The following is a 15,575-nucleotide window of genomic DNA, read 5'->3' on the forward strand; positions in this document are numbered from 1 at the left end:
ATGCTTTGAGTTGAAAAAGCTGGAAAAGTTATTTTCCTTTTTCAATATCTTTGAGGAGGGAAGAATTGTGAGAGAATGTTGGCTGTAAGAAACAAGTCAGTCAACAGGAATAAAAGTTTCTTCTGTTTGGCATGTTGCTTTAAATCTAAAATACCTTAGTTGCACAAAGTATTTTTAAGTAATTCAAAATAGGCTTCTGAGTTTTATTTGGAACCTCTTTTTCATTCAAAATATGGTAGTTAATATGGTAGAAAGGGGGTAGAGGCTGCTTTGATTATCAAAAAAGAAGTATCAACTAAATCACTTTTCACTTAAGAAAAATAATTGAAAACTATAAATGTGAAAGAAGACCTAGATATAAGTTACGCCCTTAAAAGATGCAGTGATTTTATTTCAGAAACAAACATGTTTTCTGAAATAAATAATATAAAAGGCTTAAACTATATGAGGGGACAGTGGGACAGAAAAAAGATCCTCTTTGAGTAGAGGCAAGCTATCATCAAAAAGTCAGAAAGTTTAAATGTGGAATTTACCATGTTCACTACCGAGTTTACCTTGTCAAAATAGATAAAAATGGGCTGAGTGAAAAAAATTGTCTTCCATCTTTTAAATCTCACTTGAAAATTTCTTTCTGTACACAGATGCAACTTTTTTCTCCTTTTATCCTGTTGCATTTTAAGGATCTTGGAAACAGAATCTATTCATTGAAATGCTCTGCTGTAAATTTACTACAGCTGTTCTGACTGAAATGAGTCACTTTACTTTGGAGACAAATATTTTTTAAGATCTGGGAGGAAACTCTTCTGAGCTTCTTTCCTGTTTTTTCTTTGGAATGGTGTCTCTTACAGAAAAGCAAAGTTCGGTGGACCGGTACACGAACACGTGGCAGGTGGAAATACTCAAGTAATGAAGAAAGTGAGGACTCAGAGAGCGAAAAAAACTCTGATGAGGAGGAAGAAGAGGAAGAAGAGGAGGAAGAAGTTGCACCTGCTGATGATGATGAACCGTGCAAGAAGTGTGGCCTTCCCAATCACCCTGAGCTGGTAAGTTTTTGGGGAAAGCTTCTGTGGGCTGTTCTGTCAGACTTGGTGGATTGGCTTTGGTGGTGTCTGAGGGCACATCAGCCTTTGAGATGGCTGTACATAGGAGAGTACTTTCTAGGTTTTAGCTGGTAAACTCACAAAAGTGGGTGAGTTACCTTTGATAAGGAGGGAAGGAAGTTATTTTTTCTGTTTTCCACCACAAAAATATCATCTTTTATGAGGTATTAACACAATTTAGCCCATTGAGAATTAATCTGGGTGAGGCTTTAGGTTGTGCCTGCAATTGCAATATATACAGAGGAGACAGCATTAAAAAGAACCCCAACAGTGTCATGTCTGCTTTCCAGTGTCACATGACATGGCCACAGCTATGGTCATCCTCATTGGATGTAGCTGCACATCACCCTGAGGACTGAGTACAGAAAAATCCCAGACAGAAAGAGCACAGTGAGCTTTTACTATTTCTCATGGTTATGGTTCCTGTTCATTTGTGGTAGATATTATGGATTCCTGTTTATCTGGGAAACCATCATGTGCAGTCCTGATATGAATCCACAAAGTAAGCCCACTCTAGGGTGTGTGACAGATATCCTGACATAGCTGAGGCAAAGTTTGACCTTTAGAATGTTAGAGATAAATATTTCAGTAAATACACACACAGCTTATGCCAGCTTTGTTCCTCAGTTTTATGGAAAGGGATATCTCAAATTTTACCCAGCTAAGTATGAACTCTAATAGTTGCCTAGTTCTGGATGCCCCTAAGAGCCTGTAAGGCTTTGTCCCTACTGTCTGGGTCATAAAATCATCCTGACTGAGGAAAAAGGCCAGGTTTCCTGCACGAGGATATCAGTGCACAAGGAAAACTGTTCATACCCCGTCTTGTTCAGATGGAGTTTTTCACTTAGTCTAGGATCTGGAAAGCGTTACCAGATTCTATACTAAGGGCACACAGTCTATGTAGTCCAGTAGTATTAAGTACTGAGAAGGCATAGTAAGAGGAAATCTGGTGTTAAAATGAAAAATCGTGATACATAAACTTCCCCATAAAAATCACTCTTGGCCCTGGAAATGCACTACAGGGGTTTTTTTTGTTTTGGCACAGTCCAAAGTATAAAGCACTTCTGTGTTGGCTGGGGAAATAGTTCTGGAGCTTGTTACTTGTTGTGAGTGCCAAAAGATACTTATGATGTATTTCCACAGATTTTGTTGTGTGACTCTTGTGACAGTGGATACCACACAGCCTGCCTTCGTCCTCCATTGATGATAATCCCTGATGGAGAGTGGTTCTGCCCACCTTGCCAGCATGTAAGGTTCCTGTGTGACTTCACTCTTCTCCTTTACAGCTTTGCTTGTGGTTGTGGAGATTTGCTCGGACTCTTAACAAGTTCTTTCTATGATCTTTTTTTTCCTGTTAACAGATAGACTGGAATTAGTGGTAGGACTGCTGATCTTCCCTCCTGTCCATTAGTAAAACTGAGTTTTGTGACCTGGTTTTCTCTTTGCTGCTAGTTTGTGTTGCTGACTTGTAGATGGGAATCTTCAGCCACACCGATGATCTCCATCTCTGGTTAAATCATCTCAAGACTAGTATAGATAGAATATCTTAATTTTTCCCAAAAGAAACGTTTTCATCCTGGAGGCGGAAGCAGTAGACAGTGAGGGATGGATCAGTGGCCAGTACACCTTCCATTAGACACAGTTGCTCCAAGCCCCATCCAACCTGGCCTTGATGGTGAAGCACATGTGTTTTAGGAAGACACTCTATTGTAAAGCCTTGTTCACTGAAGAGGAGCCTTCAGCATAGCGAGGCACTCACACTTCTTCCAGACAAATACGTAGTGAATGAAGTGTCTGAACATTATTTCAATGTCAAAATAGTTCGTTATGAAAGAAACTAACACTGTGTTTGCTTCCTTTAGAAATTACTCTGTGAGAAATTAGAAGAACAATTACAAGATCTGGATGTTGTCTTAAAAAAGAAGGAACGTGCGGAACGCAGGTACTATTGTCTGGTACTGACTTTTCTCCAGAGGTCATCCACGTTAATGTAGGGTTTGAGTCTTGTGCTTTAGATTCTGTTAAACTTTGCCAAATTTACATGATTATGTAATTGGTGTAGTGCAGTGAGTCAGTGAAGTTGCAGCTTTGAATGAAATTTTGTGTCCACCCCTGCCAATACCAAAGGCTAAATGCAAACTGATTTAATGCATTTAGGAACAACAGCCTTAATATTTGGAACATCCTATCTGCAGTTTTCAGACTTGAAAAGGAGGAACATAAAACACAGTCTACGTAATTTATACCTTTTAGGACATATATTGAGTATTTTGCAGAATTTAATAACATCTGTATGCATTATTAAACAGAATTTTTTATGAATTTTATCTTAAAAGGCAAATTTCAGCAGAAGGTGACACCCTTTTATAGAAAGTAATTGAGCAGGCTTATATTTGGGGCAGGTACTGTAATATTACGTGGGATGTAGTGAGTCAATGCTGGGAAGAGCAAAGTACAGTCCGTGTCTTCTTTCAGCTTCCTTCAAATCTATTATTGCTGTTGCAGCAGCAACAAGGATAGTGACAGACCAGGTACCAATTGTTTCTAATGTCGCTACTTCTGCTCAGACTGTATCTGGACCACACTGTGGTAAAATTATCCATGGCTTGCCAATTCTGCTGAATTTGTAGCTTTGGGAATGAAACTATTAGCTATTTTTATGAGTGAGCTCAGCTTACACACAGCCTCCATCTGTGTAGTAGTACAGGACACACAGGAACTGTGTCTGCTGCTTTGCTTTGTGGTGGGAATGCTCATTAGTAGTGAACAATATTTTTGGTCCTACTTTGGTAAACATTCTGCTGGCAAAAATTACATGGAATGCAAGCTTTTTCCAGTTTGTCCTGCTTTCTTGAAATCACCAGTGTTGCATAAAAACCCAGTGATCTAACAGGAGAGCATACAGTTGATATCATAGCAGTTTTCAGTGTCATAAACAGATGTCTTACAACCATTTTGCAATTTGATCCTCATACTAAATGAGGCTTTATGTTGTATATCATAAAACTGAGGTTCTATTTTTTAAAGTTTTCTATAAAGTTTCTTAAAAAGAGAAATGAGCTTGGGTTATAATACACACTTTGATACAATAGTTGAATATTGAAACCTTCCAACTTAATGATGGTGTATTTTAGCAAATAATAAGGTAAAAAGGCTGAAGAATCATAATGTTAGAGGAAATTATAGTCTTTATAGCAACTCAGTGTATAAGTTAAAACAAATTGGTTGTTTGGGGCACAAAAATACTTGAATGCAGTGTTTCTGAAAACTCACAGTATGTGGTGTCTTTTTGGCAAAGAGAAGAAATCCAACTCTGTCATTATGGATCTGTCTACTTAATAGATTCTTTGAACCAGTTGGGTTGTTCCTGCTCAGTTCTAAGATCTGGCACTTATCCATTTTGATCACATCCTGTCTTTACATAAATTTTCCAGGTGTGATTTGAATTCCTGTTTTATCTTTCAGCACCTCCAAGATTGGTGGTAGTTATGGATCTAACAGCATAATCTTCATAATGTTAATATTTTTCAGTTGGGTTTTACTTGCTTTTTACACCCCAAGTTCAATCATTTCTGCAGTGCCCACAATCTTCAAATACTGTTGATTGTCAGAACTCTTTGGAAATCTTTTACATTACACATGCAGGAAAATGTAATCATATGAGAATTAGCACATAATCCCAACTAAAACAACTGTTTTCACTTGGAACATCCTCTTGAGATATTTCTGCCTAGTGATAGTAAGAGCTTCAAACGGTGCTAATACAGCATTATTTTAGATATATGCAGTCTTTCTGTAAGCTTATTTTCACTTTTTTTCTCTCCTAAAGGAAAGAGCGATTGGTGTATGTGGGTATCAGTATCGAGAACATCATTCCACCTCAGGTAAGTTACTGCCTCTATGTTGTATTATGGTTTTATTTTCCAAACTGCTCAGGGAAAAAGTTTCTCAGTGGTGTGTCAGAAGTGCTAGTAGCATCTTGGAAAGAAAAATCAATCTATATGCAGGTCAGAAATGATTCTAGACTCTTTTACACTGAATATAGCAGAGAAACCATGGGAGCTTTATGGTGTTTATTGGAGCCAACTGATGCCACACAGAGTCCTCTGTCAGTGAGCGATCTCAGAATTGCCTTCCTACCCATTACAACTGGGTTTTGAATTGAGTGCTCCAATATTCAGTACTTTATAAAGGTGGGATTCAGTTATTTAACTCTGGTGTTTGCTGCATAGTTATCTAGCTCTCAGATAATTGTCATAGCTTTCCTTTGGAATGGATGGCAACAAACACTTTTGGTTTATAATTCAGAGGGAATATGTAATATCTCTTAGCAACATAGCATTTGCCTTCAACAAATGGATGTTAAGGTCACATGTGATTAAAAACTATAAGCATTTAATGTTTCACTATGCTTTTATATGGTTTCCCTTGACAGAAGAGGAAAAATGCTTTTACTCACATGGAGAACAGCCTCTTCTCACTTCATAAATACATTTTAAAGCCATTCTCTTGAAGTCTTAGCCAAATGCCTTCATCCAGAATGATATAATCTGTTGTATGCAGTTTAGAATGAAACTTTAGTTTGTTTTAAACATAGACTTTCCACTCTGCCTGACTGTTACAAGGCCAACTTTCTCTCCCTGTCGCTGGATAACAGAAAAATGATAACAGATTTTACAAACTTGCCAAAGAGACTATGCTTGGGAGAAAATATTCGAAAAATAAAGACTAGGGGTGTATTACTTTTCTTTTAAATTAATAACTTGTAAACAGTGTAATAAAACTAACCTGCATGGAACCTTATTGAAAGTGCACCATGTAGAGGTGTCCCTGTGCTCAGTACTTAGAGATACTGGCCACAGTTTGCTCAGCTGACACATTTACTAGTCCTGGGAGTGTCACCCGAGGCACAATCTCAGCGTTGCAGTGTGAGCACAGTGATACAGTAGGCTGAACCTTTAAACTCTGTGTTTGGGAAGTTATGTAGCCAGTAAGGGTGAGATGTGCAAGTGTTCACTTGAACTGCTGTAACAAGTTATTAGAAGCCAAAATGTGCTGTGTTGGGCATATGAGCTTTCTAGATGGTATGAATATCTGAATCACATGACTTCAGTCATAATGAGTGCAAAGGGAGGGGGGAGATATGTCTTTTTGATACTTCTGTCTTACCTGAACAGGAGCCAGAAATACCTGAAGGTCAGGAAGAAAAGAAGAAAGATTCCAAAAAGCCCAAATCAAAACTGCTTGAAAGGAGATCTACCAGAACTCGAAAGTGCATAAGCTACAGGTCAGCAGCTTGTTTAAATGGCTTGCACAGCAGAAGTCATACAGGTGCTTTCTTTCTGAATCACCCCACCACTTCTCACACGCACTTTTACATTTAAAAGAAAAGTCCAACTAAAGTGTCTTTGTTTTTTCCTCTGAATACTAGTTATGCTTGGTGGTTGTGACAGCATGAGGTGGTATAGTGAAGGGATGATGCATAAAAAAAATAAAAATGTGTATGGTACTCTGTTCAGGAATACTGGAGAAGGTCTTGGCATTACTGCAGTTTCTGGAGTGAATTAAAGCAGGTGAATCAAACCTCTTCTTTCTCTTGCAAGGGAGACTTATGCTTGTGTCTAAAGGCCTTCAATTCCATGCTCTCTTCCCCCTCCCCACCTTGCACATTCTTTGCATGAAAGGAGCAGTACATCTAAAAATGGTCTGTAACTCTTTAGGGAAATTTTTATAAGAATGCAATTAGTCAATGAAAATGCAAGATATTTAAACTCTGTGCATTCTGAAAGTAGAACAGGTTACCTAAGGTTTCCAAAATTCAGCATGATCTTATTAATGTCTTTTGTTCCCAGTGTATTACCAATATTATTTTTATATATCTAAATAATACTTTTAAACACTCCATATCTTCTTCAGTCCACCAGGCAAGTAGGATACCTTTGGGATTAGAAAAGAATGTGGTTGCCTGAGAGCTTGTGTTTTTTTGTCCCAGATGCATTAGGAAGATTTAAAAAATACTTCCCAGTACTTACTCTATGCAGACCTTTTTCATCAAAAATGAGAATATTACAATATTGGAACAATAAGCCTTCCAACAATAACCATCCTTGAACGTAGTCCGGTTTTGCTGCTGAGGAGAGGCATTCCAACCTGACCAGAAAACTTGGCCTGACCTTGCTTAGCGGTTGATTTTTGGTACCTTTTTACACGAACAGCAGAAGTCACACTAAAGAAAATGCCATTGCTGCTTTGAGAAATTAAGTATTCCTGTAAGGAACATTATGCTACAGGCAAGATTATATAGATTTGCTGTTATGTTAATGACAGGTCAGGCAGCATCTGACCAAGAGAAAAAACCCCTTAACACTAGGGTATGTGGCACGACTGCAGCAGGACCCATGTTGTGCAAAGACAATATTTTTTGTTGGAAGTAATGTTCTGGAAAAATCAATCTTCTGATACAAAAGGATAAGAGTTTTTCTTACAGACTACGTCATCCACATAACTTTGAGTGGGTGAAAATATTGCATGTATCAGTGTGTCAGATTTATATGTCCACAGTGAAGTCCCGCTGGTGTCACTGAGAGCTGTGTGTGCTTTCCCTCAGCAGGGGAAAATAAATGCTAAATGCCTTATTCTGCTTACAAACAGATCTGTACTGTGGAGCATCCTGGTTGTCTAAAGATCCGTAATCCCTTTGTATCACCCAAGTTGTTTCTTGAGTCCTCCTGCGAGCAAGTTAGCAAAAACCTGCACCATGAATAAAGCAGCAGCAGAAGAAATTATGTTCCATTACACTTAATGGACAAGTGAGCTGTCAGCTTGTGGCTGAGCTCAGGTTCTTTGTTAGCAGTGATTTGACAGTGTTAAGTGATTTCTCACATTTTGAAGAGGTGGGATTTTGGGGGGTTTTTTGTAGCTTTGTGGAGAGAATATAGGGTTTGAGTAGAGTGGAACTAATCTTATTGATGGAATAATTTCAGAGTTATTTCCTTGCTGGGTAAAGCTGCTTTGAATGTGACATGCAGTTGTTCTGAGATACCAGAAGCCCATCACCTTATTTTTAAAGGAGGAAGTGTTTTATGCTTACTATTGAATTACAGAGTATAGGATTAGATTTATTCTTTCCTTGTTCTGCTGGAGGTTCCTATGGAGGATCAAGATAAATATAACTGTAATCTTTCTTTCATGACTGAGAAATGGAATCTTTAATGAATGTATTGTCCAATTGTTAGTCGTTTGTACCAAAAACAAGCAAAAAAATTTACTTTTTAAAAAATGAGACAAAAAACTTGCATCTAAATGAAATGTCTTTCCTATATAGTTAATAAATTTTGTATTTTTGCATGATGGAGCTCAAGGCATCTATTTGGTGGAACAGGTAACAATCCCTTTTTACGGAATTTGAATTCATAACTGAAGGCACAAACTGAGGTTGTCTGTGTGAAAGAATTGGATCCCTTTTCCTCCATTTGCTGTTCTCTTCAAATGAGTTACTCAGAGTGCAGAGATTTATGCAGTTTTATAAAAGTTGCTGAAGGACAAACTCAAATATTTTGCTTTTGTTTGTCCTTTTTAGTTATGTAACATTGTATTACAGGTTATTTTTACAGAATCACAAGGAACTGTGTACAATACGTTTTGTTTTATCTGTTCAGCTTAGGATGTTGCAGATCCACAAAGTATGATTATCATGAGCTTTAAGAGGAGAAAGCAGCTATGTGAAATGAGTTTTGAAGGAAAATGTAGACAGAATGAATAGTTTTACCTTGACTTTAATAGATGCTTCTCAGAAAGTCTGTTTTGAAGATTGGTAGAACATATGTCATCTCATAAAAGGTGTGGAAAAAATTATTAATGCTTTGCCTGAAAAATGCCACTGAAACTATGTTAAAGAACTTTCAGATTATATATTGTTTAATTCAGGGATATGAAACCGCATTTCTGTTCACCTAAATCGATAGTAATACAGCCAGGCAATGACAAATATTCTCTTAGGAAATAGAAACAAGAAACACATCTTTTAAAAAAATATCTATTTTATTATTAATCTGGCCCATTATCTTAGTTATTTTATTGTATATCCAGACCACTGTCTGTGCAGTGTGATTTCTTAAAGCAGGGTTATTTCTTTAGATTTTGAGGTATGTTTTCATAATATATTTAATTAGAGTTCATTTCAAAGTGGTAAATGAAAGCTGTTATTTTTAGGTTTGATGAATTTGATGAGGCAATCGATGAGGCAATTGAAGATGATATCAAGGAAGCTGATGGAGGAGGTATGTTTCTGATGTTAGTTGTTTTGCACTGCAGTGGTGATAAGAAAATTGAGACGAATTTATTTTGATATGAGAAGCAACAAATACAATCCTTCCCCTTAAACTTTATAGTTTATAGAGTTTTTTTGCTGCCGTATTTTTGGAAGTGAACTAAAGAATTTCCATTAGGAATGGCCATCCCAGGCTGCCAAAAGATGTCAGAAAGTATTTAGCCTTGATAGTTAAATTCAACTTGTACGTGTTTTGTTATATGCAATGAATAAGCATGACAAGAAAACTCTTAAAATTATTTCGCTAAGTTTTGGATTTGAGATTGGAATGGCAGCAGTGCTATTGACATTTTCTCCTGTAAAAATAGGGCTCATAAATTGGTCTGCAGTTGGACCCCGTAAAGATGGGGTGTACAAAGTTGTCTTAACAGTATTCATCCACCTCTGTAAGCACTTCTCAGTTGAACATGAATAAAGTGAAATTCTGTTCTTTGTTGCCTGTTAGGGCAACACAGGGGACCAAGAGAGAGATCTTCAGCACTATCTGAGAGGTGTAGATGGATTTGTGCTTCTGCATCACCTTAACTTGCCTGGAGAAAACAGCCATGAAACATTGTTCCTCGGTTGTTTGGCCTGTGGCATCTCCCTACAGACACCAGTTTTCAGAAGCTCATGAATGTACACAGACAATGTAAAAATCAGGTGTCTTTGGGTGTGTAACACAAGGCCCATACAATAAACCTAACCAAGTCTCAACCCTCTGCCTGGACCTCAGTATTTCCAAGTGGACACAGCTGGGCTTTGTGTGTCAGGAACAAGAGTCTGGACAGAGTCTTGCTTGACAAAAAAAAATACTCTGCTTTTACAGAAAATAAGCTGAAGCATGTAAGAAAGATCTGTAGCAAGTTAAGCAAGAAAATAAACTTGCTCTTTTTTACCCCTTTGTGTCACTTAATTCAGGCATTGGCAGGGGCAAAGACATGTCAAATATCACAGGTCACCGTGGAAAAGACATTTCCACAATCCTAGAGGAAGAAAGGAAGGAAAGCAAGCGACCACAAAGGGCTGCTGCAGCACGACGCAAGAAACGACGGCGACTAAATGACTTGGATAGTGACAGTAATCTGGATGAAGAAGAGAGTGAGGATGAATTCAAGATCAGTGATGGGTAGGTCTGCAATTTAACTTCCATAAGTCACTGACCACTGCAGGCTTCTGTGACTCTGCAGTGCCCCTGAAATGATCATCAGGAGGATGTTCCCAGTGCTGGGATGGCACTGCACAGTGCCAGCAGAAGTCACAGAATGATACAACAGTTTGGGTTGGAAGGGACCTTAAAGATCACCTAGTTCCAAACCCCCTGCCTTGGGGTCCTTCTGGCCTAGGGGAATGTCATTGTACTGGAAAAACTGCACTCTGGATCCATGTGCTGAAATCATCTAATCTGTATTTTAAGCAAAACATGATCTGGAAATGTTACTGGGATGTTTGAGGCCTCACTAAAGGGTTCTGTTAGTGAAGGAGCCAGGTGGGCTCAGTTCTCTGGCTGACGTGACTGTCGAGCAGAAATCCTTAACCAATTTTTAGAAATTGGAAGAGGAAAATGTTCTTATTTAGAGCATACAGAACTTGACAGGTTCTGAAATGAGTTTTTGATTGCTGCTCTCTAGGAGATAGAGTTTGAACACAGCCAAAGAAGTGCTTTATACTACAGAAAACAAATAGGTGTCACGTGAAGCTTTACATGCTAAATGAATATTGCTGTGGCTAACTGAAACTCATTTTGCACAAAATTTCTCCTTGTTCAGTCTGTACAATTCCTGATGTTGAAAAATTTGATAATTTTAGATGAACTTCATGCCTCAATGAAGAAACATAATGAAGCATGAGGCTGTAGGGTCCTTACCAGCAACATTTAAAGCTTTACACCAGTCACTGAGTCTATTTACTAAGTGTATGAAAAATCTATACAAGACAGATGCAAATTTTGAGCTTTGTTTTTCACCTGTGGCCATGCTGAGGACATTTCAATGGCACCCTGAATAATTGAGCTACATATGCTGGAAATTTTCAATCAATGAATGTAGCATGTGGAAATCTGGCATTGGTGCATTGATGTATTGAAGTGTAGTCAGGCATTTTCAACTCCATCCTCTGCTGAGGGCCTTCTGGATGTTATACTGGAATTTAACACAAACGCAAGCAGCTGGTACCTTCAGTGCTTAAGGGTTTTTAAAAAAGCCTTGGCTCACTTCTGAAATGATGGGAGTGTTACAAGCTGTTAAGGTTGTGAGGTGCATAAGAGCAATAGTTTTGTGTTAAGACACAATATTCTGATTCTCAGAAATTGCATAGTTAGTTGGTTTGTGAAGGGAAGGTCACCTCTCCTAGAACATGGTGGGTGTTTTTTCCCCCCCACAGTTATTTCTGTGCAGACATTACATTGCAGTGAACTACGTGAACGCTCTAGAGTCTCTCTTATGTTAATGTCACTTGTGGTGCTGGTTTGACAGAGTTTTATATCCACCAGCTGTTCTAATCTGCTGTGTAATGTCATGCACTGTAGAGCTGTGTCCCAAATATACAGCTGAAACCTCATGTCAGTGATGGCAGTCTGCTCTCTTAGGGTCTTCGCTCCTCATGATAAGATTTGTGCCTTTTGTTTTTGTTTCTGTTTGTAAGAGGATACTTACCACTGGCTTTTAAAACACAGGTACTATCTCAGTCCTTTGTTTTCAATACCGATCTCTGTTGTGTGTGATTCTTCTTTGAGCAGATCTCAGGATGAGTTTGTTATATCAGAGGAAAATCTGGATGAAAGTGAAGATGACCCACCATCAAACGAGGACAGTGATTCAGAGTTCTGTGCCCGCATATCCAGGCGACACCTCTCGAGGCCCATGAGGCAAAGCAGGAGGTTACGAAGGAAAACAGCCAAGAAAAAATACTCTGAAGATGATGAAGATGAAGATTCTGAGGAAAATTCAAGCAGAGAGTCTGGTGAGTATAAGCAGTCTTAGATATATTAAATGCTCTGTACTGGAAAGAGAAAGAATGGAAATCTCAGTTTCCTGTTGCAACTGACTCTAACTTGTTCGCTTGCTTTGGTCAAGTCAGATGTGTCAGATCTTTGCTGTAAAGCACTTTGCTAATAGTTCTGCTGTCAATATTCTGCAGGGAACTGGTATTGAGCACTAGGTTCTTGGCATTTTCAGGTAATTATGTGTTTAAATGAATGCTTATGCTATGATTCTAAAGGCCACCTTTGTGGATAGTTGCAGCTACCCCCATATGTTCCTGTTTGGCACATGATTGCAGGGAAGAGAAGGAATGGAGGCTTTATAGCTACTAGAAGACCTTCTGAACACTTTAGAAAAAGCTCCTGAAAGGAACATTTTCCCTCACTTTGTATGGAAGAAAACTTTTAGTTTTAAGGCATTCTGTGTTTTCCAGTTGACTTGAAGGCAAACAATAACACCTTGCCTCTCTCTCTCCTACAATTATCCTTAAAATCTTTAGTAACTGAAGACTCTTGCATCACAGAAGAACCTAATAATTCACTGTATTCTACTTGTCCTTCAACCAGTTCATTTTCTTTGCCATGGTTTGAAGTGTGAGAATACTACCTTAAACCTTTTCATGATCAGCATCTTCCTCCAAAGACTGTTTCTGCTTCATTTGAGTCACAGACTAGAAAGTACCATATACAGAAGCACTTGTTTTTACTTATTTTTATTGTGAATTTAAGGTACTGACTATACTGGAGTGTTAACTTATTGTAGTGTGTGTTATCTTTCCAGTGTTTTATCTGTCTTTCTACAATATAGAAGATGACCATGTTGGAGTAAGTTGCTGGTTTCCAAAAGGAGGGTTTGTGCACAGACAGATAAAGACAGCTATTTGCACGTGCAGTTGTTGCTGTCTCCCTGTCCTGAATACATCACTGCGCTAATCATAAACTCTTAGATGAAGATACTGGCAGAAGTATAAAGAGGTTGTTCTTATATTTTGTAATGTACAAGAGCAACTTGTTTGTTTCACAGTGGACATGCACCTGTGATAAAATCAATTGATTCCAGTACCCTGCCATCTATATCTAAAAGTATAGCATTAACTATGTGTTTCTCTCTTTTACCCTCATTACTGTCCCTCAGGATCCTGTTTTAAGCCACTTTTGAGCTAAGGAAATCAGGTGCCCTGTGAGCAAGCTTTGTTTTCAGTCTCCAGAGATGGAATTTCTTTCTGAAAGGGGTTTTTCTTGCTGACTTGCTCTGATTCTTTCTCTAATATTTTAGGAAGTAAAGAGGATGCCACTTTGATCTGTGACTCATGTCAATCACTAAGTTAGGAACAGAGTATGAGACTTGTATAGAAATGTATCTTGGGATAATTGTTCTGGCATAGCTCAGTGGAAAAGCAGCTAAAGTTGATTCGAGGCTATTTTCATCTGATGTAAATAAATTTAGTTTTTGAAGACACTAGCTGCAGTAGACTGGTGGAGGAAAAACTGTGATTGATGGTAAGTTTCTTCTGTATGGTTTCTGTTTTAAGCAAACCTGTGATTGAGAGAAACTGATTTTTGTTGTTAATTTAAATTCTGTAACTCAGATCTTGGAGTTTCATCTTGTCAGTGGTTTTTCATCTACCTGTTCTTAAAAGTCTTCCAGTAGAGTACTATTTATTTAAATTTTAAAAGCAGAATGGACTTCCCAGTGTCAGTGGTAATGTGCACCATCAGCTCTGATTCAGTTAGTTTGTTTTCACTGTCAGGAATTGTAGAGACATCTTGGGTGCCAGTAGAGATGAGGCAACAAAAACACTGGAAGGAAACCTTCTGGAGGAGTTTGAGGGAGACAGGAAAAGGTTTTCTGAGAAACTTTTAAAATCAAGCAATTCTACACTGGTAATAAATGGGAGAACTGGAGTGGGTCAAAATAATGAGGCACAATGGCTGAGACTGTCTGTCCTGGAAGAGCACATGATTTTATTGGTGTTGGTCTAAAGCTTATATAAATTTTTTTATGTAGAGCAGTTTGCTTTGTTGGAATAATGCATGTCACTGTTTTCTTCTGTACAGAGAGTGGTGAGTACACAGATTACAGTGATGATGATTACCTGGAAACTAGGAGGAGAAGATCAAGACGGAATCAGAAGAGACAAGTTAATTATAAGGAAGATTCAGAAAGTGATGGCTCACAGAAAAGTGTCCGATATGGGAAGGAGTTAAGAAGAGTTCACAAGCGCAGGCTCTCCACTTCAGATAGTGAAGGTAAAATAAACAGTGTGGTGTTCGCAGGAGCTCATATATTGTCAGCATTACCATGAAGGGAAAACTATATATAATTCCAGGATTTCAGAGAATTGTCTTTCAGTTCCTTGATATTTCTCAGAAACTGTTTCTTTCTGAAACAGCCCACTGGTACTTCATGATGCACTGTTAGCTGAGTCACTTCTCGAAAGTGTTTCATTGTCCCTAATCCTGACTTCCAGGTCTGAATTTACTGTATCTGGCACAGAATGCTGGGGTTCTGAAATTTGCACTAATACAACTGTCTCACCACTTTTCTGTTAAGAGGTCATAAAGCTCCATCCCACGAGCCTTTAAAGATTCTCTTTTATAAAAGAAAGGGTAGTGCCTCTGGTGCCCTGACTGTGTTTGTGCTGGTGGTTTAGACTCATTCCATCTCCTGTTTAAGGACCTGTGCTAAGTGTGGCAGAAGCCCCTCTTAGTAATGTCCATCACACCATGAATGACTGGTTTTTGATTTATAATTCATTAGCTTTTACAAAAGCAACCACTGACTTTGGGTGCCTTGGGTTCTGGGCACGCACCTTATGAGACCTTAGGTCCAGCTTTCTGAATGCTGAGCAGTGTGGGTTGCAATGGATGCCAGACTTCCTCAGAAAACAAGCCACGCTTGACAGGCCAAGCACCTCAGTTTTGGAAGGGCTGCCCTGAAATTAGAGAGTTTTAGAGCATCCTCTTAGATGAGGGGAAACAATTATGTGATGCAAGTGCGTGTAGTACCTCAAAAACATGATCATACACTTCAGTTCAGCCTGTTCTCAAGAATTCACTATACGGTGGCTTTTTGCTGCCTGCACTTGTGATTTTAAACAGTGCCTGATTGACAGTGTCTTCTCTTCGTGAAATTCCATTTCCTCAGGTATTTTTGGTGCTGGCTTTCTGAGTATTAAAATCAGCA

General features: G+C 38.5%; 1 protein-coding gene across 1 annotated transcript in view; it reads left to right on the forward strand.

Moving 5' to 3' along the window:
- RSF1 (remodeling and spacing factor 1) overlaps nt 1-15,575 on the forward strand; it is a 63,956-nt gene that overhangs the window by 39,724 nt on the left and 8,657 nt on the right. The window contains exons 7-15 of the mRNA XM_017830086.1: nt 849-1,043; nt 2,244-2,348; nt 2,963-3,042; nt 4,930-4,984; nt 6,278-6,387; nt 9,312-9,379; nt 10,330-10,537; nt 12,146-12,369; nt 14,447-14,638. Of these exons, the coding sequence (XP_017685575.1) occupies nt 849-1,043; nt 2,244-2,348; nt 2,963-3,042; nt 4,930-4,984; nt 6,278-6,387; nt 9,312-9,379; nt 10,330-10,537; nt 12,146-12,369; nt 14,447-14,638 (1,237 nt within the window). The remainder of the gene's footprint in view (nt 1-848; nt 1,044-2,243; nt 2,349-2,962; nt 3,043-4,929; nt 4,985-6,277; nt 6,388-9,311; nt 9,380-10,329; nt 10,538-12,145; nt 12,370-14,446; nt 14,639-15,575) is intronic.

Source organism: Lepidothrix coronata, unplaced genomic scaffold, assembly GCF_001604755.1.
Source record: "Lepidothrix coronata isolate B3197 unplaced genomic scaffold, Lepidothrix_coronata-1.0 Scaffold174, whole genome shotgun sequence".
NCBI lineage: Eukaryota > Metazoa > Chordata > Aves > Passeriformes > Pipridae > Lepidothrix > Lepidothrix coronata.